Genomic DNA, 26,196 nt, shown 5'->3' with positions numbered 1-26,196 from the left:
ACCTCTAATAAATATTATTATAAAAAAAGTCCTGCACACTAGCTAACCACTTAGGCAGCTGAAATTATTAAAAAACATACTAAAGGACAGCCAGTCCTTGGATCAACTCATCAGCACTCACAACTCCCCCCCCCCCGAATTTTTAATTGAACTCTGTGTGGATTTATAGGGACTTGTCCTTAAATTCTATGGAATGGGTTTTAGAGCCATTTCATGGCAAACTGACCCAACACAACTTTTTGTCCATGGGCCCAACCCTACTGGTAACATACAGTATAGGCAGCCAGTGAAGATCATGCCAAATAGGTATTCTGTATGTCTGCACACCAAAAAGTCAGTTAGTATTCTGATGGTAGCATTCTGCACTAGCAGCAATTTCCTAACCATCTTCAAGAGCAGCCCTGTGTAGATAGCATTACAGAAGTCAAGATGGGAGATTACCAGAGTACGCATAACTAGCTAGGCTATCCCAACAGTTGTAGTTGATGAAGTAGACAAGACTGGAGATGGGCACTCCTTGGCACATAAGCCAATTGAGCTTCATATGACAGAGATAGAATTATAAGTGTCTCCAGACAATGGGTAAGATTCACCTAACAAGTCCCATCTGCAGAAGCCCTGCTTGCATAATGGGGTCTCCCCCACCCCGCCCAAAAAAACTAGATCAGGGTATGTGTTGGGAGAATGAGATGAAGAGGGAGGAGAGGGAATTGTTTCCTCTGACAGGCTGAAATACTTGCACTGGCGGAATGGTCAGAAGACTGTGATATTGAATTCCTCCCATTGTACCTACAACTCCATCCAGAAGAGGCTGAACACCCATTTCCTGGACATGAAAGCCACCCACCCCAGTCCTTAAAAGTATTTATAGCATCGTAATCTTGTGATTCTGTTACAAATAATGTCAGATCCTATACCAGTATATAAAGCAACCATATATTTGAAAACATGCTAAAAGTTACTATACCTGTTGTCTTTTGCCTGCCATTATATTAAGCTTATCCACCTCTGGTTTAAGAGCTTTGTACTGTATTCCTAAATCTTGTTCAGTACCAGCATTTCTTAGTTTCATGATGCCTTCTTCTACCTAGAAGATTAAATCAGATTTTGAGCTATATGGACTATACAACTTTTAAAAATGTAATACAGATTCTATAGAAGTAGTACCAGTAACTTCCAAGAGCACTTAAGCAATAGTAATCTGTGGGGCCCCTCCAACCCCCAACGAAACAGGCATGCCATCTGAATGACAATGCAACCTGCCTGTTTTAATGGCATATAGCTCTAGCCTGACTTTACATAGTAATACTTAGCCCATTGGCCAAAATGTCAGCCAAGACTTGTATATGGGGTCATATCACAGAGGAAGATCTGTTAGTCCATCTAATCCAGGGGTCAGCAACCTTTTTCAGCCGTGGGCCAGCCCACCAACCCTCAGACCATGTAGTGGGCCGGACTATATATTGGAAAAAATAATGAACGAATTCCTATGCCTAAATAACCCAGAGACGCATTTTAAATAAAAGCACACATTCTACTCATGTCAAAACACCAGGCAGGTCCCACAAATAACCCAGAGATGCATTTTAAATAAAAGGACACATTCTACTCATGTAAAAACACGCTGATTCCCGGACCATCTGCGGGCCGGATTGAGAAGGTGATTGGGCCGCATCTGGCCCATGGGCCTTAGGTTGCCTACTCCTGATCTAATCTATCAATGTGTTTTCAACAGTGCTTATCCAGATGTTCCTAGGAAGCCCATTAGCAGAGGAATGAAGGCAAAAGCACTCCCCTACTGCAGTCCCGTCTTCCCTGCTATTCCAAAAAACTATTCTAAACAACTTTAATAATAAGCAAATTAAAAAGAGACAGAAAGTTACAGTTGAGTCACTACTTACAACTTTAAGTTGAACAAGCAGTTTGTACACATCTGCCATATCAGCCAAAATGAGCAGCCGGGTGACTGCTGATAGGAGGGCACGGGCTGCTCTCACCATGTTCCCCCGTTTCACAGAAGAACATGGATCATCAGCAAATTCTCCAGAGGCACTCTTCATCAAGTCTCCTACGTACACAAAGTTAGCAAAAAAGGGGTTACATTTCTTCAGTCTTTCCAATTATCACTGGATGAGGTAGTTTACACTTCCTATGACAATAAATGAATATGTGGAAACAGCACTATTTTCTTACAAAACTGGCAGAATCCTAATAAATATCTATTGCAATTATGAAAATAGCTGTAAATTGCCAGGAGAGACATTGCATCCTATTAAAATTAATTAAAATAAATCCCACCTTCTGAAAAGAGAAAAATATAATGCACTGGATTCCCCCCCCCCCCCGAGACGGAAGACAGAGATATTTCTTTCAATTAAAAGAAAATTTCTCAAATCAGACAATTTGGTACCATGCTCTCGAAAGCAGAGAGGTCAAGGTAATTATCAGAAAATTGTATAGTTGAGATCTCATTTTACAAAGGGGCATTATTGTTACTATTATTATTTATTAAATTTATTAAGTTGCTTTTTCGGCCATTCAAAGCAACTTACAATATTTTAAGCAAAAAACACAAACACATACATATATACATACATTAAAATAAGCATTTAAAAAACTCTAGATTAAAAAAATTCCACCCATGCAAAAAGGCTGTCAATAGTTAAAAGCCTGATTAAAAGGTATGTTTTTGGCAGGTGCCAAATTTTATTAATAATATGTAACAATGGTGCACAGCAAGCCTCCCTGGGGAGAGCACTCCATAAGCGGTGAGCCACCACTGAAAAGACACATACTTATGTTGCTACCCTCCAGACCTCCCATGGAAGGGCCTCAGATTGCAGGGTTCATGTCAGTTCATATGGGGAGAGCGGTCCTTGAGGTACTGCTGTCCTAAACCACATAAGACTTAATAGGTCAAAATCAGCACCTCAAATTGTAATTGGTAGCTAGTGCAGTGGCCTGGGTTGGTGTTCTGTGCTCAGACCATCTTACCCCAGTGAGCAACCTGTCTGCACCAGCTATGGTTTCTGACATAGAACACACTAAAGTGATCTAATCTAGAGATTACCGGAGGGTAGGCAACATAAATTAGGCTATCCCTGTCCAGATAGGGCAGTGGTGGCGAACCTATGGCACGCGTGCCAGAGTGGGCACTCAGAGCCCTCTCTGTGGGTACACGAGCCATCGGCCCAGCAAGCACAATGGCCATCTGCTCTCCCCACGCCAGTGTGGGTGGGAAGCGCTCCTTAGAGTGTGCTCTGACCAGAGTGGTGCAGGGGGTAGTTTTTTTGGGGGGGACACACGCCGCTGTGAGCAGTAAACGTTTCCTAAGAGCGCGCGTTGTGTGAAGTTCTGTGCCCGCAAACCAGCTGGTGGTGTGCTATTGGTGAGTTGGAGGTGCATGTTTGCTGTGCTGACACGAGCGATTTGCAGCATTTTTTAGTGGTGTTAGTTATTTTCTGCATTCCCTAAAAGAGCTCCGGAACCCTGTGTAATACCCCCCCCCCAATAAAAACCTCAACAACTTTGCCGTGTTGGCACTTTGCGAAAAATAAGTGGGTTTTTGGGTGCAGTTTGGGCACTTGGTCTCTAAAAGGTTCACCACCACTGAGATAGGGGCATAGCTGGGCTTCAAGGTGAAGCTGATGGAAGGCAATCAGCACCACTGAGGCCTCAAACTACGTACCTGCTCCTTCAGAGGGAGTGCAACCCCATCAAGAGCAGGTAACCTCCCCTTCATCAGGCCTATGGAACCACTTGCTAACAGTGCCTTGGTCTTGAATAGTTTGAGCTTCAGTTTATTTAAGTTTATTTTAGAAGCAGAATTTTAGTAGCTTGTCTCACTGAAGATGAAAATGGCCTTCCACAAAGCTAACTGGGTGACTTTGGGTCCGTCACTATCTCTCAGACTAACCCACCTCACAGGATTATTGTGAGGATAAGAAGAAGATGGGGGACTATACGTGCCACCTTGAGCTCCATGGAGGGAGGGCAACATTAAAATGAAATACATCTGTAAATAAAATCAGCGCAATTACTTAAAATTGGCTGCTTTCTCATAATCAACGGAATGAAAACTTTAAATATGTGCATGTATTGAGAGGCAGGCTACTAGTTTTGTAGACTGATAACTTTAGTGAACTAATTCACAGGCCTGGGACAGCAACTCCTCAGCTTCCCACCACAATGTGATATTACTATATACCTTGTTTGCGAACATCTTCCACCGCTGCGACCAGCTCTTCTTTAAGAAACTGGCTCTCCTTTGCAATTTTGTCCCCTTTCTCCAGGAAGTTCTCTGTTGCCTGCTCAACTGATGCAGCTAGAACATGAGCCTTTTTAGATCGGCCTCTTTTTTTGTTGGAGGGACCCTTGTTACTGGTATTAACCAGTGTTGTAACCTGGAAAGCAGCATCACACAGGACATATTATTAGTTGACAAACTATAAGAACCTTCCCTGCTAATATGGTTCCAGATTTATTTGTTGGACAAGCATCACAATTCAAGCAGGATCGACTGCATTTTAATTAAACAACACATCAAGCTAAAAGAGTTTGTTAAGTTTAAAAGAATTTTATGTCAAACAGTTACGTAGCTGAAACATTAGTTGCTGATTAGGAGTGTAGACTTTAATGCAAATTTTCAGTTTTCTGCTCCAGAACAGTTTTTACAGGCAGTTCTCACTTTATTTCTTCACTCCTGCATCTTTAGCTACCCCTAAAAATTTTGTTAATCTAAATTTGGCCTCATTGAGGGGCAGTATTTCAATAAGAGTAGGAAAATGAGAGTACCCCTAAACATTTAAGAAAAAAAACACTGCCCATATTCATACTGCTTTTCTCAAAAACTGCTTTTCTCTCATCCTTTTCCAAGCCAATCTCTTCTCATGATACTACATGTCTGTGGTTATTCACAATTGCTTTCTATATTATGGAAACACGTCACTGTTTTGTATACACAAGACATCAGTTTAATGTTACATGGGATTTTGCTTTCTTATGTTTGAATTCCTTCCTCTAAAGAGCGCAGGGTGGCATTCATGGTACCATTCCATTTTATCCTAATAAAGTTGCAAGATAGAGAAAGCTACTTGGGTGAGGCCACCCACTAGGATAGACCAATTTAAAGTTTCCCCATTTATGTTTCAAATATTTCCTCAACAGATATGCAAAAGAAAGTGTGCATCTGCGTAGAGACCACAGAGGAAATACCTAAGTTTCTGAGATCAAACATTACACAAATCTGTTGATTTACAACTGAAGAAAGCCTTTGCACTACCTAACAGGATACTTCCTTTTCACTGTTTTAGAAAATATTTTGTGATATATTCATTGATAATTAACTCTTTGTTAATGACTGTGTATTGCTAAATTGTATTATTGCTTGCTTATTATATTGGATTTTGTTTTAAAGTTTTAACGGTGGTTTGGATCAAGCTATGCAGGAATATATCAGGAAGGGCCAGCTGCAAGAAATAATGCAGCTGCATTGGGATGGTGATTAAAAGTAAATGCAAGAACAATTAGCAAAGTGATTTGCTCACAGACCAAGCACTTAGAATCTCTTAGAAGCAAAGAGCTGAAAGTTAAGGTCCAAAACAAGGTATTTCCATATGGGAAATGCCCACCTTTGTAGGAAACAAAATCACATATCCACAATGTGATTGCACAACTTTGTCCTCTTTCTTAATTTAATAGATTATTGTGATGACATATAGGTTGGATTGTCCTGGAGATTGATATTAAAACTTGAGACAACTTGTCATGCCCTGACCCTCAGTACTGTCTGTAATATGCATGACCTATTATGCCACACTTACATTTGATCTCAAAAAGGAGATATTTTGGTCATGATTTCCTTTGAACAGAAATGCACTCCAATGTTATTTGGAACTGAGTCAGTGAGTGAGGCGCGGTGCAGATATGACATTTTGCAGTCTCTTAATCATGGTTGGATCAGATGTGCCAACTCAGGCTCATATGCTATTCTCCATGATCACTCCCCTGAGATAATTACAGTCAGTATTACATTTATCTCAAGTTGAATGCTACTCATAGCTGACTTTAAACAAGAATTAGAAGCTATAAATTGGAAGGAGGTTTTAATCTCTGCTTTAAAGTTATCTATTCTCAGTGTCTGAAAAATGCTTCTAACCATATCATCACTTGATTCAATGTAGATATTAGTATCAACCATTAGCACCGAAAAGGGGAAAGGGAAGGAGGGAAGGAGTGCATACACCAGGAGGAGTGAATGAGACTGTTGGGTGCTCCTTGTCTCTCAAGTCAGACATAGTTTAGAGATCACCAAGTACTATGGACAAAATCTTCAACAGATGCACTCAAATCTGATTGAAATGACAAACTTAACTAATTAATTCCCATTTAAACAAATGCATCTTCACTGATTAACAAGACTAATTTATTTTGAATCAGGTAGGTAGCTGTGCTGGTCTGCCGTAGTCGAAACAAACAAACAAATAAAAATCCTTCCAGTGCAGTTGGTCTCTAAGGTGCTACTGGAAGGAATTATTTTGAATCGAGCACAATACCTTTGATATTGGTTTGTGGTTTTAATAGAGGGCCACAGATTCCATTTTAAGAGACCAATATAAGATTTGCTTTAATTCTATCTATCTATCTATCTATCTATCTATCTATCTATCTTTTCCCACTGTTTCACCAAGTGGACTTCATTGATGAGCAAGGATTTGAACTTGGATTTCTCCCATTCAAACTCAACATTCGAGAATATTTTACACAGAAGGCATTATGAAAGATAGTATCAGATCATATTTACCAGCTATGCACCAGCTATTTTAAAAAGGTGATTTTTTTAACTTGTTGATGTTTTATTTTGAAGTTTTCTTACAAAAAAGAAAATGTGGGCAGAAGACTACACATTGCAAGTTTGCCATGGTGCCCACTTTATACTTGGAAGTCCAATGCAGATCTTACCGACTAGTACAATTAAACTAATAGTTACCCAACTCACTACTATTGATCCAAAACATTATTAGAAATCACCACATACAGCTTTTGTTACCTGTGTAACGAGAGGCTCTAACAACCTTTCAACTGCCAGTGTCCTTATCTCCAGACTTTTCGGATCCCATTTGAAGTTAACGTTTCCTGCATTAATGGTAGTCATTTCTGGGGAAGAAGAGAGACTTATCTGGTTATTATTTCACTTACTAAAATTCTGTATACAGCACAAACTGGTGATTGTTTTAACTCAGAAGACTTGCTGAATTCAACAGGGCTTACTCAAAAGTTAAGTATGCATAGAATGGATGCCTCAGCTGCAGGCTAGGACAAATTACTTCTAGTACTAGAGCTCTGCCGCAAGAGCAGACAAAATTTACTCTTGTCCTATCCATCAAAGGAAGAGTTGGATCAGTAGCCATCGTTTAGCCCTGACCTGCAAAATGAGATCTACTTTTGATTTCCGTCCCTGCATTTTTCTCTATTTATCCACTATTTTTATATTCATCTACTGTTTTTCTTAGTCTTTTTCTGCTAAGAGAGCCACCCCTAACAGAACAAAACTTAAAATTATATATGTCACTGCTGCAACCCACCAGTCAAAGACCAATGAGCTGGATGACAGTTGGGAGAAGAAAGAAAGAATAGATTTCTCTCTCAAGTGGATTGCATAGGTTGATCTATGAGGAATTAATGTGTTGACGGTCTTGACTGAACAGGAGGATAGACACCTTGTCATTCCTACCACGATTTTTAAGTGCTGCAATAAAAATACAGCAGCAGCAGCATCCTATCTGTACTCGCTGGAAACCCTCAGAGAACACACATTCAAGTTTCATGAAAAAGAAGACAGGGACTGACAACAAATGCAGTGCAGCTGGGACTAAGACAGCCCTTCATACTTTACACAATAGCTACATCCACCATTAACATAGGAAGACAAACAAGGATTTCCTCTCTCGGTTCTCACAAACTCTGGAAACAATGTGGTACTTTCAATGCTTTAAGAACCCCACCCCCACTTGAGCTCCTAGTCCTTCTATAACTCCCTCCAACTATCCAGTTCCATATTACATGGCACAGTAGAAAACAGATTATTTGGCTTTACACTTTCCAGAACAGACACAGTCAATAATACAACCAAGTCTGCATCCACATACTGTACGTTTTCCATAGGCAAGTATATAGAAAAAGCTGACTACAACATCACTGCTTAAGTACTTTTTAGCATATTACCTTACCACCTCATGATTTGACCCTGACCACAGGTACAAATCTTTGATATGTGGGAACAGGTAACACATTTTCTCCACTCTGATCAGTACAAAAAGTCCACTATCTTTTCACAACATGCTTGCACAGCAGGGGGTGGGAAAAGGATAACTCCTTAAACTGTAGCTATTATTATGGTTTAGGCCAGACAAGTTTCAAGCTAGGATTTTGTGATATTTTGGTTGGTGTAATAAATAAATTGCCCTACTATGGTTAAAAAAAATCCATAATGACATTCATGCATTAAAGATGTCTCTAGCAATCACAGTTACAGACACAAACTTTAAAATCCAGTGAGAATATGCTCAACTGAATGTGAAATGGGAGATAATCCAATTCTGATAATGAGACATGAATCCTTACTGCTACAGTCACAACCCAGAAACTGATAAAATTCAATAATTTGCCAAAAACTGCACTATACTGCTGTAATGCATACAAAAGATGGTGGCTTAAAGAGTCATTGTAGAGAGTGATAGCGTGCAATGCTTATTTTATCTGTCACAAACCACATGAATTGTTTTTAGGACCTTGAGCAACAGGTGCCATTTGCAATACAGGCATGACTTCCCAAAGCTGCCTACTGTTTTGCCATTTTGCTAAAATGCATGCTTGCATTAAAAAGTGCTGATTTCCCCCCATTTTTATTACCATGGTGCCTTCCTAAGTTCACCTTTGAAGCAGTAGTTCTAAGCATAGCAAAATTTCCCTCACATTTTCTATTACACTCCGGGCAAAGGATGGGCATGGAGGCCAGAGAATGAGTCCATTACCACGTGAATTTAGCAGAAATTAGCTTTACAAAGTATTCCCCTACCCACACAACATGATTCTAGTCACACACTCCACCCCCCTTCCACAAGAGCAATATTTTCTACCTTATTAATGTTCCTGCCAATACTACAGAATTGTGGCATCAATTCTGTTTCTTGGAAATCTTTGCAAGGTCTACCCACTGTGTGCTTTGTTTTGTCCCTCCCATCTACTACACCCTTCTTTTCATTCAGTCTTGGCTTTCACTGATCCTTTGAGTTCTAAGCCCGCCACCAGATCTCATTCAGCCACATTATCTCTGGACTCCTAGGTTCACAGTAGGTTGAATAGGTAGCAAACTAAGCATCATCTGCAGAAATTTAAATAGAAGAAAGTGCATTACAGTGGCACCTCGGGTTACATACGCTTCAGGTTACAGACTCCGCTAACCCTGAAATAGTGCTTCAGGTTAAGAACTTTGCTTCAGGATGAGAACAGAAATCATGCTCTGGCAGCATGGCAGCAGCAGGAGGCCCCATTAGCTAAAGTGGTGCTTCAGATTAAGAACAGTTTCAGGTTAAGTACGGACCTCCGGAACCAATTAAGTACTTAACCCGAGGCACCACTGTATTTCTTCATTTATAGATCGCCTTTCCACTAAAGAGCTTGAGGCACTGAACATGGTTCTCCTCCTGCCCCATTTTATCTTCACAACAACCTTTCGGGAAGTAGATTATGCTAAGACCCAAGGTTACTCAGTGAGTAGAGATATGAACCCTCATCTTCTGAGATTTGAGCCCAACAATCTAACCACTAAACCATATTGGCTTCGATCAGGGAGAAAGAATCTGTGCCACAGATTTCACAATGAAATCAGCTCACGGTATCAGTTTAAGAGGAAGGCAATGGTTGCTGAAAAGGAATATCTGTGCAGTGATGTCATCTTTTCACTCAAGAGTCTCAAACTTTTGTTCTTCTATGCTGCTTCCATTCCAGTCAGAGACAATACGGGGGGGGGGGGGACGGGACCACCTCCAATATTGAATAGAGCAATGCATCAGTTTTGGCAGGAGGCCTAGATGACAATTAAATGACTGCATTAATGCAAGTACTGTACTTGTCTGGCAGACTACATACCAGACATTAATCATCCTATCCAAAGAACTCTGACTACACATCACACACATATTCTAGGCAGTGCCTTCAACAAATAGTAAAAAGGAAAGAAAGAATGGCAACACATCCTCTTAATGCTGACTGATTCCGTAGAGAAGCAGTTGTAGGGGGACAAGAGAAACCAGTTATTCCAGAAAGAACACATATATGCAAGTACACCCTAAAATTACACTGCCTAGCAATTTTATCCACCCATGACAGAACTTTTAACATTACCTGTCCCTCCTGTTTGCCCTAACAGAAAATGTGGAATCACAGTATGGCATTTGTAATTGGGGGTAGGAAACTAAATTTCCAAGTAGGTACACCAAAATGAGTAATTCTACGCATGCATGCAGGAATAAAGCTTACATGGATTTAATAGAAATGATTTTAAAAGTAATGTTGTACTGGATATGGCTTGATACATCCAAAAAAAAAAAACAAAAATCCTGTTCAAAATAGAGACCCCTTTACTAGAGGTCAGAAGAAACTGCTGAGGCTCATTTCTCCCTTATTAGGATTGGTTCCCTCCCTCAAGTAGCAGAATTTTAATGAGTCCGTTTGTACTAGCACCTTTCTGCTAAAATTAATGTAGCAATCACCTCCATACTGTGTTAGAAACCGGGATATGAAAGCTAGGAGCTAAACGGCACCTTAAATCTAGGTTATAGGCACAACAACAGAATGTCTAGGTACACTTTTTTATAACAAGAATACAAAGCTGAAAATGAATGAACTGCAGCTAAAATACAATGTTCATTTTCTACATGGTCTAGTAGTCCTTCCCCCCCTAACATTCTTAAAAGGGCCTCTAAAATCACAGGCCTCTAAAACTTTTGACACTGGTGAGTCAGATGATAATAGTATGCCAGCTTCAGCTTTTTGCAGACAGACCAAAATACCAGAGATTGACACATAAATTTTCAGTTCCAATGGATGTTTATAGTGTTTTACAATATGCACCCAAGTTGGAAGAAGAAACAAAATCTCTTGCCCTAATCTGTCCCTCAACTCAGAACATTGCCCACTAACTTTATGTCAAGTAGTACTTACTCCACACTTTAGAAGTCTGCAATACAATGTATCTGCTATCATGTTTCAATCATAAAAAACTTTCATCTTTTAATTATGGTCCTCCCCAACATCCTTTCTCCCACACCCAGTGTAACAGTCACAGAGGTAAGAAAATGTTGCCTAACATATAATGGAATGATGCAAAAACAAAAACAAATTTCAACCTGACTTGGAAATATTTATCCTATGATATAAATAGTTCATCCAATGAGATAAACTAATCCTGTTTCTTGCTCCCCAAATCTCTTTCACTAGGTACAATTCAGAACCTAATCAAGTTTCGTGCGCTATTTTCAATGATACACAGTGGTGTGTACATTGTGGTGTGTACACTGGGCAGTATGCTGCAAAGGAAAAATTGATTACTCTGAAAATGGGTGCAGCCAGGGCCAAATCTGAACCAGAATGAATTTTTAAGAATCCAAAAACAAACAAACAAAAACACAGTTGAAAGCAAGCCGTTCTGCAAAGAAATGCCAAGAAAGGTTTCTTTCCTTTCCAGAGAGATTTCTTGAACAAGAAGGGACGTAACAGTTTTCTCAGACTTAAAGTTCCCTTTGTGCCAAAGACACAAGCTGACGACAGACCGCTTATCTCCAGGGAAGAAAGCAAAGTGTGTTTGCTAATTTGTGCTATAGGAACAGCACAGAGCTGCTTCCAGGTGCCTCAATATCACGAAACCCCAATAACACCTATGAGAAGTAACCACAGGGTTGAGATACAGTTGCATCAGCATTTCCGAGGGTGCTGGTAATACCATGGAAATTAGTCAAATTATCTGGGCAACCATGCGGTTGCTCCTTTTAGGGGTTATTGAAGTACAGTAGTATGCTGGCAACAAAAGCTGCCCCCTACAGCTTCAGCAAAATATGAATCTCCCTGAATTTCATATCATTCCTGCACAGTACCCAAAAAGACTTCAAAGACAAGACGCCAAAGCCCTCACCCCACCCTGGACTTCATTGTTACAATACATCAAAGCCTTCTTAGATTCCATTAACCTCTTCTCAATGAAAGTGAAGGTACTCAAATGGGACATTCTTTCCTTCTCCACTTCCCACTCCCTTCCTGTGTGTTGAATTAGAGATTGTAAACTATCTGGGTAGGGCCCTGTCCTACCTGTTTTTACTTCATAATTGTTTGTCATGTTGTCAAACCTGCAACTGTGTTGAACAAATTAGCGGTTGGTTTAAAACTAGTCAACTTCGCAGTGGCTTTCTGAAAGTGGCTTCTTTGAAAAACTAACTATGTACATTGATGCAACACAATAAGCAATACTATTTCTATTGGAAGCAACAATTAATTAGATTTGAACTATACCAATGTCTAGGAGTGCAACTAATGTTCCTGCTACGCAAGCCAGGCCAGAATTTGGGGAGCTAAAGTTAGTCATCACCCAGGAGGTAACCCTGTGTACAGTGTTTTATAACAGTTATGTTCAATTCTCAAAACACCTGTAACTTTTACTCAGTGGTTCTATAAACAAAGTGAAAAAATGAGATACTGTCTCCAAGAAGTATAGAACAGGGGAAACCTACATAATCCATGGGATTCCAGGAACAAAATATTAACACGTATTACTGTATTCCAGTATTATACAATTTAGCAAGATATGAATGAGGCTAGCATCCTCTGGGCTTATGCATTCCTTCTACCCCTCCACTAAGGAGTTTGGAAGCTTTCACTTCTGCTTTTGGTTAATTGCAGTTTCTCATGTTGTCCAGACCCGTCACTGTGGTTAACATTAAACACTTCGTCTCAAAGAAGCCACTTCAGATACAGTGGTATGAAGCCGACTAGTTTGTTAACCACTAGATAATTAACCAAAGTTTCAAATCTAATACTGTATGCCAAACCCCGATTAAACAAAAAGCATTTTAACTCCTCCTTGGTGGGAACGGTGGGAGGGAGCACACAAGCCCAGGAGGAGGCTAGGCTTGTTCATATTTTACTAAACCATGTTTTAGGTGACATTAGGAGTAACCATTATGTGCTACACTTCTTCTTGGATTTATCGCATCAATAACAATTTGACATATGACAAACATAACTTATTGCTTAATGTGCTACTTTAGAACTGTATTCTCTAAGATTATGCTCATGTTTACAAAACACTATATTGTAAGGAAAATTGTTTCTAAAGGAAAATGTACCACATGATAAAGCACAACAAAAAGGCAAGGCTCTTAAAATATGCTTTTAGATGTAGTTTTGTAATTTAAATGGAAGTGAGTTCAATAATATGAAATGCTACTGTTATGGCACTGCAGCGGTTATATGACAGAGTTCTGGGAGGTACAATATTTGCTGTTCATAAACAAAACTCTGCAACTCTGCATTCCTGCATCAGTTCTTTACACCTTACCTTCCACACATGGGTCCATAATTTCTGGCTGGCCTTTGTCACAAAATCAAAAATTGTGCTTGCTTACTCCTGACCCTTTCTGGATAAGTTGCATTTCCAAGGCAAAAGGGAGACTCAAGAGGCTGCCCACTGCTCAGATAAGTAGCTCTGAATACCTTGGCAACCAACAACCAGGCACCCTGCAATTCATACAGTATTTGTTTTTTATTTTAGAACAGAAACGACAACTTGGGGGGCGGTGCGGTGCTTGCTGATCTGGCTATTATCCAAATTTGTAATGGCTCAAGTCACCACTCAGGAACCAAGCTTGGTGGGTGACTTTGCCCCAACTTTTGTGTCCGGATTTCCACTTCCTGAAATATGGCAACCTAACCTACCTCATACACATCAACCTATCTTAAGTCCTCAGGGCAGGGCGAGTTGCAGCTTAGTCCAAGCAAACCTGCCCAGGATTACAGTACTATATAAATACTTTCTGAACACTTAACATGCCACTTGTTCCTTCCTACAAAAAAAATCAATACAACATATGTTACTTGCAGCACAGATGCTTGTAGCCCAACAATGGAACTCATCCTGGCTATTAACAGGAGACAGATTGGATTTATTAAAATATGGGATGTTTTGCTAATGGGCAAATTAACGCAATGCATGTGAATTAAACCAAGATTGAGGAAAGTAAATTTATGGCAGGCGGCCACAGCATTTGAAAGAAATGATCCGAACACTACTACTATTGCCGCGCACAAGATCTCGATTGTCAATGTTTATCAGATAACCCTGGGCTTATAATTGGATTTAAGGATAAAAGGTGTGTCGGGAGGCTACAGGAGGAGTTTGCTGGTTCAAGGTGAAGTCAAGCTGAGCAGCAAAAAGCTTGCTTTTTTTCTTTTCTTTACTCCTAACTTCCACCCTAACTTTGTGGGCGAGGATCCAAGGCAAGATCCGTAGCTGATGGGGCGCAACTACCTCTCCACTGCTGTGCATTTGCACATTTCGCCACACACACAAGCGGGCAAAAAACCAACATTTTTAAAAAAAAAAAACAGAGATAAAGCCTGGGCGAAAGAAAGGAGACCCAAACCCCTACTTCCTCCTCAACTAACTACTGGGGAAGAAAAGAAAACCAGATCTTCTCTCTCTCTCTGTGCTTCCTTCCTCCCATAGATAGCAGCTCACAAATCCCTGGAATGAGGGCGGCGCCCAGAAAGGGGGGGGGAGGGGAAGCGCGAGGAAAAGGCCTCGAGCGTCTGAGTGGATTATCTCTCCCCCCCCCCCCCGCATTCACACGCACGGCAGTTCCGTGTCCCACTTCGAAAGGGGAGCGAGAGAAGATATCCGGGGCGAGGGGAAAAGACGGGGCGCCGCGCCAAGGCCCTTTTAAAAGACACCTTGAAAGTTTCTAACTCGGCCTGAGGAGGCCCAGGCGGGCGAAAAGTGGCGACGCCTGAGTGGAAAGTTACCTGAGGCGGGCCGCTCCTCCTCAGGGGAACGTTATTTACCTCAGAAAACCCACCCAAACCTTCCGCACCGGGGGCGCTTATTTACCTCAGGGGAGGAAAAAAAAAACTCCCCCCCCCCCACATCCCGACCCCTCACCCGTCAAGTACCGGCCGCTTTGACTCCCGTCCGTGTGGGCCTTTCGCTCGCCGCCGCCGCCGCGCCCTATCCCGAGCCGAGCCACGGAGTCTGCGAAGGAGGCGGCTAGGGAACGGGCTCTTCCGGGCGCCTCCCCCCCCCCCCCACTCCTGGCCGCCGCCGCCGCCTCCCGGCCTGGCTCTTCCCAGCACCGCCCTCCGCAACGACGCCGGCTCTTCCCAGCACCGCCCTCGGCCCGTCGTCCGGCCGGCTGTTCCCCGGCGCCGCCCTCCGCCTTGCAGGCCGCCTACCTGAGAAGGTAACGAAATTTACCTCACGCGACACCTGACGGAGCTTGTGTGGGGAGGAGATTCGGCCTCGGCTGGGAATGAATCAGGGGGAAAGTTTTCAGGGGAGAGTTTGTTGGGATTCCGGTCACATGGCGAAACTGCTTTGGTTTCGCTTTATCCTCGGGGGGGAAGGCGGGCGCGGACTTCCCGCCCAGGGGCTACTTTTGTTGTGTGTCTCTGTCCCATATATATCCCCATATAAGGCCTGGCGTTCCTTCCTGCTCTTTGGCCTCGGGCGAGGTGCAATTAAGGCACTTCCGGGAGGGGCCCGTGATCTCATTCGGGTGCTGAGAACTCCGTTGGATCGGCCTTTCCTCATTTGCGAGGGAAAGTTTCGTCAGCGTGAGCGAAACCCTGCATGACCTCACTGCTGCTTCTCAAGAATTAAGACCTGCGGGACTGCAGAAAAGAAATAATAATAATAATAATAATATTTTTTTTATTTATATAGTGGTACCTCGGGTTACATACACTTCACATTACATACGCTTCAGGTTACAGACTCCGCTAACCCAGAAATAGTGCTTCAGGTTAAGAACTTTGCTTCAGGATGAGAACAGGAATTGTGCTCCAGTTGCGCAGCAGCAGCAGGAGGCCCCCTTAGCTAAAGTGGTGCTTCAGGTTAAGAACAGTTTCAGGTTAAGAACGGATCTCTGGAACGAATTATGTACAGTGGTACCTCGGGTTACATATGCTTCACGTTACATACACTTCAGGTTACAGACTCCGCTAACCCAGAAATAGTGCTTCAGGTTAAGAACTTTGCTTCAGGATGAGAACAGAAATCGTGCGGCAGCGAAGCGGCAGTGGAAGGCGCCATTAGCTAAAGTGGTGCTTCAGGTTAAGAACAGTTTCAGGTTAAGTACGGACCTCCGGAACGAATTAAGTACTTAACCTGAGATACCACTGTATAGTTAAAGCTATGGTTTAAAGAGGTAACACAGCCTGCCAGCTTTTTTCTGCTTGGCCCCAGTACTGCCCCTTGTAGAACTCAGCTGGGAGGCGGATAGCAACAAAACTAGAATTTGTTGGCTCTGTCTGTCACTGGACCGGGCTCCACCTTTTGTTAACCCCCTTGCCTTTCACCCCACCAGTCCCAGTGGTCAGCAGCCACCCTCGAGCAATTTTATAAATCTCTTAAATAAGAAACGGCATCCTGCCTGCAGCCAGCAGTGCCACACCAGCTCTGAACATACAAGCGCCCCAAGAGACCATAAGAGCAAGGCATGTTGAGTACTGAATAAATACCAGGCCCATTCATGTTTTCCTTCGCCTATAGGGTTAAAGTGTGGAGGATGGAGCCTGCCATGCTGCCCCACCCCAATGTCTGTGTGCTAATAATAATAATAATAATAATTTATTTATACCCCGCCCATATGGCCGGGCTTCCCCAGCCACTCCGAGCAGCTTCCAACAAAATATTAAAATACCATAATGCATCAAACATTAAAAGCTTCCCCAAACAGCCACCTATGTGTGATCAGCTGCTTACATGTAGGTATGCAGTCTTGAGCGCTTGAGGGGGCAACATACAGAAGTGGAGCCAGAGCACTGTTTAACATCAGGGACAAGCCAAGTGGCAGGACCCTGTTCTCTCTGTCACACGTTAGCCCTATGCATAGAGGAACATGTGAACAGGCCATTGTGACAGGGAGACATGGATAACCCTCTTCTTAGAAATGTGGGGTGTATATGTGGCAAAGTATACCCCTATGTGGCTAAGGGACTTCCAGACCACCATCAGAGATGAAATTTGACACACGCAAAGCCCACAATGCACCAACTGCTAGAAAAGTCTAACAAGTGGACATTTTACACACCTGACTATCAGAATGCGAGGCATGAAGCTCACCAGTTCCAGCTGCTCAGCCCTACTCCCTTGCCTCAAAGGACCTTGGGAGACCATTGTTGCCTGGAGACAGCCAGCTGCCAGCAGGGGGAAAACTTGCATCCCTTGTGGGCTGAGTGCAATCCAGCTGCTCAGCCCCAGTCTCTTGCCTCTGAGGATTTTGAAGGGAGTCGCAAGGGCAGGAAATGCTGCCTGCACAATCCTGCCTCCATATGGGCACCATATAATTTATTTTCCCGTACTAGACTTGAGTGTGATTTTATTTTGAGATTTGTTTATTGGGGGGGGGGGGTAAAAGTTCTCAGGGCTATTGAGTCAGATATAAATATTCTATATAAATTATTGTTGAGGCCAGAATTCCAGCTCAGAGCATTCAAAGCTACATATGGGACAGAAAGTTGTGTTGTGAGAATTATATTTCCTCTTCACACCACTGAATCACAGGCTTGAATTGGGGAGAAAGGCAGCCAAGAAAATGTATCTTCGCCTGCCAAATGCAAGCTTAATTTACTTGTGTGCATATGTGTGCTTCTCTATATACCCACAGAAATGTCCTGGCTAGTTCACCGGTGATAATTTATTAACTGATGGTGAGAATGAAAATCTTCTTTGGTGGTAGGCTAAAATTGATCAGTTACAGAATCTGGCTCCTGTCTTGGTCTGAAGCAGCTAACCAAGGCAGCCTAATCAGGGACACAAACATAACTACAGACCAAGAGTCACCTGAAATGCTTTAGATACCTAAGAAAAATATATAAAGATTTAGTAGTCTGCATGATTGTTACATGAGCCTATAATTTCTACAAAAAATGTACTCACTGGACTATAATACGGTGTATGTACTATATTCAGAGCTTTGCATTTGGTGACTACATGAGCATAATTTGGAAGAACACACTGTTACATTTCATCTCTCTGCTACTAAAGTAATATAATTTTGAGATAAATTAAGAGGGACGCAGTTGGCAAAGCTGGCAATAAAAAAGGAACAAGTGGAACACCTAGCTGGGCTACTAACATAGCAAGTTAGAAAATAGGATTTCTACTTGGTGCTAAATGCCGAGCTAAAACAGACCACGGTACATAGTATAATTTCTGGCTTACAATCTCCTATATGTTACTTGAATTTTAAAAGCTAAAGCATTAGTAAGTTTCTCTAGGCACATGAGGATCAAAAATGGCACTGGAATTAGGCTCCCATCCTAACCAATTCTATTCAGAAGTAAGTCTTATTGAATTCAACTGGGCTTACTCACCCATAGGTGAGACTGGGATTTCAACCTTTTTGCTTTACTAAGACTGGATCAAATGTTTAAGCATCACCTGTTATAGGTGATGCAAATAGCCAAAAGAAGTGTAGGTACGCCACTCAGTGCACACATGAATTGTTTCTAGAGGAGTTTGGGTGTGCCAAACCAGTCGCTAGTTTTTCAGTGCCCTGAACCAACAATACCTGAAGCTCACAGTTACAATAGCATGTTAGTTAGAAGCAGTAACAGCTTCTTCCGCAGTTCATGCCAAGCTAACGGCACCCCTGAGAACATGGCATAACCATAGTGCCAATGATCATGGTATCTTATCACATTAACTTTTGATCAATGACAGTTCTATAGCAAGGCAACATCCCAGTAATAGCACCAATCTATGACAGTACCTGCTCTCTCTAGACTATAGCCTGTGAGTAGCAGGAAACAGGATTATCTTAAACAGCTCTCTCTCTCCCCCCCCCCATTGCCCTCTATAATGCAAACCACATAGCTAGTTAAAACAAAACAAAACAAAAAAACTTGTTAATACAGCATAGGAGAGGTGCTCAGGACCATTAGGACAATTGTCCCAGTCCATGCACCTCATGCCTGGTTGTGGTGGCCACAAACCACAGCAGTACCCAATGTAGCAGTGTGGACAGTTCCCCCGCACAAGGCGCCAAGCCGAGGGGGTGCAACACAGAAGCTCCAGGGTGAGGCTACCCCTTGTTGTTTAGTCGCTTAGTCGTGTCCGACTCTTCGTCACCCCATGGACCAGAGCACGCCAGGCACTCCTGTCTTCCACTGCCTCCTGGGGCTTGGTCAAACTCATGCTGGTAGCTTCGAGAACACTGTCCAACCATCTCGTCCTCTGTCGTCCCCTTCTCCTTGTGCCCTCCATCTTTCCCAACATCAGGGTCTTTTCCAGGGAGTCTTCTCTTCTCATGAGGCGGCCAAAATATTGGAGCCTCAGCTTCAGGATCTGTCCTTCCAGTGAGCACTCAGGGCTGATTTCCTTAAGAATGGGAGAGGTTTGATCTTCTTGCAGTCCATGGGACTCTCAAGAGTCTCCTCCAGCACCGGAATTCAAAAGCATCAATTCTTCAGCGATCAGCCTTCTTTATGGTCCAGCTCTCACTTCCATACATCACTACTGGGAAAACCAAAGCTTTTACGATACGGACCTTTGACGGCAAGGTGATGTCTCTGCTTTTAAAGATGCTGGAGTCCACCCCTGCCCACAGCTTAATTTCCCAATGAAGTTTCCCACTTCCTGCCTACCAGATTGGGGAGGGAGGGAGGAGGTGGAGGCAAAGGACTTTACTAGCCCTTCTGCCACTGAAGCAAGGAGAGGGGGAATGTGGTAGTGGCAGTGGGGGATGGTGGCAACAAAACCCCACCACCTCAGCAAAAGATAAACCAGGAGGAGAGACCATGAAGGGGAGATGAAGGTAAAAGGCAGACCTCCCCCCACAAAATGCTTTTCCCTGGGCCCTGCAAGGACCTGGGGACAGCCCTGGAGGTGCTGTTTGGTGATCCGGGTGGAGAGGCAAAGGAAAGATGCAAGAAGCTTCATGGATACATGCCAACATGCAGCTGTTTTTGAAATATATCAAAAAGATTTCTTATTTTGTGTCCTTAAAAGAAGTGTCATAAGAACACCTGTTCTGGTTTTCTTTTTGGGCTCTATGTTTTGTACCTTAACATTTTTGACAGTTTTCTTTCTTTCTTTCTTTTTAAAGAAAATAAAACAGTCTTGACTTCAGATGGATTTCCTTTGTAAAATTGCAGAAGACAAAAATACCAGGGGAGGAGGGGGGGGGAAATCACTTAAAATATAAAATAGCTGTCACCCTGTGGGAATGCGAACGAGGAAGACTTCAGAAAATGATGCATGCTATTTGAAATGTCTCATTGACTAACACAGCAGGATAACTTTAGTCAGAAAGGAAGTGCTTTTTTTTTTTTTGGTAGGATGTATAGTTAATGCAATTGAAGCAGGCTTGAGAAGAGAAATCTTTGAATACCAAATTTCCCCCAAAGTTTTTCATGAAGAAATACTGTCTTTTTTGTAGGAAACTGATTTCATCTTATTCACAGATTTCTGGCGTGTGTGCGTTCATTGCTTTCGAGATGACATTTGATATAAAAGTTTCTACAGCAAACCCCCCGCCCCCAAACATTCATATATAACTTCATGGCAGAAGTGGGGGGGGGGGGGAAGCCATTGCAGTCGTGACTGGCTTTTCTTAATTTGTTTTGCAACTATGAAACACTTGTAGACATACCATTCTGCTGCTCAGTCCTTTATTGTCGTGTCCGATGCCTGCCAAAGTTGGATCAGTGGGGAAAGCCAGCATATAGATGCATCCAGACAATTCAATTCAATGTATCCAGACCTTTCAAACCAAGCAAGCTTCTGTTCACGTTTGAATGGCAGGCAGTATCATGAACTATGCAGAAGTTCATGCCTGTGTTTGAGGAGGTAACATAAGTTTCATAATGCTTTGAAGCTATGTTTCATATCCTCCCAAGTCTGAACCGACTGACACTACCCTTGGGTAACCTCCTCCATATATAGTCCTGCGAGGCAGGGACAGCTATCATCAGGCTTGAGTGAGTCACTTATTGTTTTACTTGAATCCTTGTGGCCTATCAGTCTTGTTTTCAATTGACCAAGTACAACATGCTAGATTTATTTCAATCAGGGTTTAGGCTCGGTTTTGGCACAGAAACTGCTTTGGTCACCCTGTTTGATGACTTTTCTTGGGGGAAAGAGGGAAAGACAGTAATAATAATACAGTGGTGCCTCGCAAGACGAAAAGAATCCATTCTGTGATTCTCTTTTTTCGTCTTGCGAAGCAAGCCCATTGACGGATTAGCGCTATTAGCGGCTTTTAGCGGCTTATCGGCTGATCGGATCAGCTGATAAGCGGCTTAGCGGCTTAGAAAAGGGGGGGGGAGGAAAAAAAACCCGCAGGAACTCGCAAGTCATTTTCGTCTTGCGAAGCAAGCCCATAGGAGATTCGTTTTGCGAAGCACCTCCAAAACGGAAAACTCTTTCGTCTAGTGAGTTTTCCGTCTTGCGAGGCATTCGTCTTGCGGGGCACCACTGTAACAACAACAACAACAACAACAACAACAACAACATATTATTATTATTTATACCGCCACTCTGGGTGACTTTCAACAAAATATTAGAATGACAATAAAACATCAAACATTAAAAACTTCCCTAAACAGGTCTGCCTTCTAAAAGTCAGATAGTTGTTTATTTCCTTGACATCTGATGGGAGGGCGTTCCACAGGGCGGGTGCCACTACTGAGAAGGCCCTCTGCCTGGTTCCCTGTAACTTTGATTCTCGCAGTGAGGGAACTGCCAGAAGGCCCTTGGAGCTGGACCTCAGCGACCAGCAAGCAGCCCGGTGGGGCAAGATGGTTTGAGCATATAATACCTATTCTGGCCTGATTACACTAGCGACCAATTTCTGCCCAACCCCTCCCAATGGATGGGTGGGGTTTGCAACACCGCGTGAGACTCCCTGACCAGGACCACCCACCGGCTATAGGGCGGCCGCCGTCCCGCCCCCAGCTTGGAAGGACAATGGGCTGGGTGTGGGGCAAGGGCCAGGGAAAAGGGATGCTTTGGCCAAGCCTCACTTTGTTCTTCCCACTCCAGGGTACCAATTAGTTTCTGGGCCCAATTCAAAGTCCTGGTTTTGACCTATAAAGTCTTAAACTGCTCAGCAACACAATGCCTAAAGGACCGCCTCTCCCCTTATGAACTAACCTGGACCCTGCAATAATCATTTCAGGCCCTTCTTTGTGCGTCTCCTCCACAACAGGTCGGTAGGGTGGCAACATGAGAACAGGTATTTCCTGGGATGGCTCCCCATTTGTGGAATGCTGTCTCCTGGGAGGCTCCTAGTTGTGGTTGTATTAGGTATTTTATATTTTTATATCGTCAGCTGCCCTGTCATCTTTGGATGAAGAGCAGAATATAAAATTGGTCAACAATAATAATCATCATACTAAGGATCTTTTAAAGGGTCAACATAGATTAGTTCTGCCTAATGGTTAACAGAACCTGACAATACACTCCTGCTTAAAAACCCAAGTGTCAAGATCCAGCAAATATATATATTTTTTAAAAGTGTGTTTGTTAGATTTTATTTTTCAGTTAGTACACAAAAGCAATACAATAGCGCAAGAATCGCAGCAAGCAACAAGCACTAGACAATCTATTGGAGATTGGCCAGTGGATTACCATCAGACTTATCTAAAACATGTTGGGAAAAGAAGGTTGCTTCCTCTCCTTGCAGCCTGCAATAGACGCTCTCTGTGTTCCTTTGATCCCTAGGGCTTGCTTCCAAAACCCCTGTTCTATAAATACAGAGTAGAGGATGCTACAAGCTGTCTTCAGTTGGCAGGGCTCAGGGTGATGCTTGCTCGATGCATGGTGCTTTTACAACCACACTCTCAAGCAGCAGTAGCTTACTTTGGCATGAACTTCATTTAAGTGTACACACACACACACTGGTCCAGGCACATTAAATCCACGTGATCTTTGCTTTACAACACCTTTACATAAAACACAAGTGACTCATCTGCCAGGGGGCATGGATCACTTAAATAACTTATACACTATAGAAATGCATGTTGTTCAGTGAAACCACAGGCGTGAAAGTTTGTAATGATCCTAGAGGGACACGTAAGCAACCATGAAGGCAGCGGCAACCAGGTTACTCCATGTACGTGTAAAACCAGCCGCTTGACACCAGCTGATGTTATTTTTTTTAAAGAGGAAAACAGTCATGCCTTCTGCTGATTGCTATTCTGTGTGATTAACAAACTCCATGGAGCCCACTGTAATTATTGAGCAAAGAATGTGGCAGCTGATTACTGGATACACTGTGTGGAAATATATGCATATGTGATAAAATAAATAACTAGACACGTCTTTTTTGGTGAGTTCACAAACCCAGAATATTTCACTCTCCTAAAGTGGATTGTTCTTAATGCCGGTCATGGCTGACGTGTGGAGGGTTTGGGAAGGGGCAATGTATGATGTTCACGCCTGATATTGAGGTACTGCTACCCAAAGTAGCAATCCTGTGTTGAGTTCTCCCTCTTCTCCTCTGAAATGTTTAATTACATGACTTGGGTACATTTAGCTGTGCTGTGATGCCATTGAATCGTACCTTTTCCCGCCAGCAGTCCCCAGTCATGGTTTGACAGCCCCCAGCAAAAGCTGCCTAACTAATGACATAACTAAGTGTGCCTAAATGTTACAGGAAGCAGGCAGGAGGTCTGAAAGACAGCTCCCATTTGTGGTGGGAGTACCGCGTGCCTCTCCAGTAACCTGTTTGCCTGAAGATGAAACCAAGGCCAGATCTTGCACCTACCTGGGGCAGTTGTCCAGCAGTGTGCTAAATAGAGCAGTCTTATATAAGGTGCAAAAGAAGGGGATGAATGGCAAAAAGAAGTCCACAATCACAATTAATATTAAGCCTCATTAATATCATTGCATGCTGAAAAGAGCACCCTAATCATCTATGTTCATTTTTTAACCAATCTGTCCCATTATGGAACTTCAGCAGTTGTTACAACAACCAAAGCAAGATCTGAAACATTCAAAACTTCCTTTAAATATAAAAGAAAGCAAAGCGTTATTTCATACGTAACTTTTACTTTACCTTACATTTGTTTCAATAAGTTTCATGAGCTGTTTCAGCACAACAATGGCAAATCTCGCAGCTCTATACATGACACATTTCTCTTGATTAGACAGAAGATAAAAACCATGTTTGTCAAATCATCTGATTTATCTGGGCCCTGTAACATTTTCTCAATGAATTTCCCCCTATGATTGTATGAATATTACACCATGGAGTATGGTAGTGGCAAATATTCTTGATTTCCCATGCTTGACAGATGCAGGAGTGCTGGTGCAGTGGAATTTTCTTCTATAGCTCTTCAAGCGATTGAGAGTGCCTCATTTGGAATCTCAGTGCATAATGCAAAAACAAACAGGCCCTGCAAACAGTGTGGAGATTAAATCTTGAAAATAGCTCTCAAAGGCATGATCAGTCTTAATGAGGCAGAGATATGGCGAAAATAAAGAAGTCCAGATTGATTCCATGTCTTGATTAGAAAAGTAATACTTCAGTCTATTTTTGGTATTAAAAAAAAGGTGTTTTGGCGTGGTGTTGACTACAATGCCTTAAATTTGAGAGATGGGTTTCCAAATGCCTGCATTAAAGTTCACACTAGAATGTCCTGTTTCTTCTAGATTTGACTCTTTTTGTTTCGGCTAGCATTTTTCTACCGACGGTATTGCCATCTATAAAGTGGAGTTTATATTAGTGTGTCACATCCTCCAACACTTCTCCGATGACAATAAGGATGTTTGTGTGTGTGCAACCAAAATGGTATGAAACATCACAGGCCTAAAACTCACATCTAATATATTCAAGCAGGACAGGTATGTGGAATCTGTTATACTCTTGATGTGGGGCTACAGTTGCCACCATCCCAGACTTGTGATTATGCTGGCTGGGGCTGATGGGATTTGGAGTCAAACAATATTTGGAGTGCCACAGATTCCCCACTCACGTTTTAAGGTTCGTGGAAGTTTCCACAAATATTTTGCACCTAACTAGAACCCCCTCAATCTCTCAAAAGGTTGTTTTCACATCAGTTTACCAGAACCTGCTTGGTAATAGGTGAAGTGCTAGGTGGCGGTGAATTTGCATGTGAACACGCCAGGTATTTCAGAAAGAATGTGTGTGTGTGTGTGTGCATTCTTGTGCCTAATCATATGATGCTTGGTCTCACAGTCATGGGAATATCAAGGATTCATCTCAGTGACCTAGACAACTCTGTTACCAGAGACAATCTGATATCTAGCAGTTTTGGACCTCAAAATGGAGGCAGAAGTGTCAAATCATTCAGGAAGCTCCAAAATTCCTAACAATTTAGCACACGTATAGACCAAGATGCCCTGATGATAGTGGAAAAGTATGACTTCAATACATTTTTGAAAATTGGATTCTGAAGACCACCCAAATATTTTTTCACCATGTGCGGAGAAGTCAGCTTGGAATGGGTAGGTTGATCTTAATCAGTAAGATGGATAGCAGAGAGAAAAAATTAGGCACCCTATCACAAATGAATTGCTCCCCCCTGCCTCCCGGTATTATTTTGACAGTGCCACCTGGAAACTGAAACAGGAAACCATTTTGTTTGCTTGAGAAGTTATCCTGCCAGGTTAATCATTTGCTTTTCTGAAAATCCAACCCTGAATGACTCACCACATATTGCTGGACTCCAACTCCCATCCATCCCAGCCAGCATGGCGAATGTCAGGGATGATGGGACTTCTTCAGCCTCTAAAACTATAGTTCTATCTTGCATAGTATAAGATGGGAGGGAAATGAAGAATGGAGAGAGGGCAGCCTGGGTTGTTCTGACTTGCGAGAACAGGCGGCAGAGAAAGATGATCTGAGGCCTGTTTGATTTAATATGATGGTGATGGAGATGGTTGTGTGATGTGCTTTCAGA

The 26,196-nt window shown here is 42.5% G+C and overlaps 1 protein-coding gene across 2 annotated transcripts in view; it reads right to left on the bottom strand.

The window, feature by feature from the left end:
- CTNNA1 (catenin alpha 1) overlaps window positions 1-15,366 on the bottom strand; it is a 67,023-nt gene extending 51,657 nt beyond the window's left edge. The window contains exons 1-5 of one of the 2 annotated variants that reach the window (XM_082216330.1): window positions 15,209-15,366; window positions 7,049-7,155; window positions 4,208-4,403; window positions 1,902-2,068; window positions 968-1,087 (exon numbers count right to left, since the gene is read on the bottom strand). In XM_082216330.1, the coding sequence (XP_082072456.1) occupies window positions 968-1,087; window positions 1,902-2,068; window positions 4,208-4,403; window positions 7,049-7,153 (588 nt within the window). In that variant the 5' untranslated portion in view covers window positions 7,154-7,155; window positions 15,209-15,366. The remainder of the gene's footprint in view (window positions 1-967; window positions 1,088-1,901; window positions 2,069-4,207; window positions 4,404-7,048; window positions 7,156-15,208) is intronic. The other variant, XM_082216331.1, reaches the window with a different exon arrangement.
- Window positions 15,367-26,196: the final 10,830 nt, after the last annotated feature.

This window comes from Podarcis vaucheri, assembly GCF_965113315.1.
Source record: "Podarcis vaucheri genome assembly, chromosome: 3".
Lineage (NCBI taxonomy): Eukaryota > Metazoa > Chordata > Lepidosauria > Squamata > Lacertidae > Podarcis > Podarcis vaucheri.
Note: the sequence above shows the minus strand (reverse complement) of the source record. Positions and strands in the feature narration are given on the sequence as shown.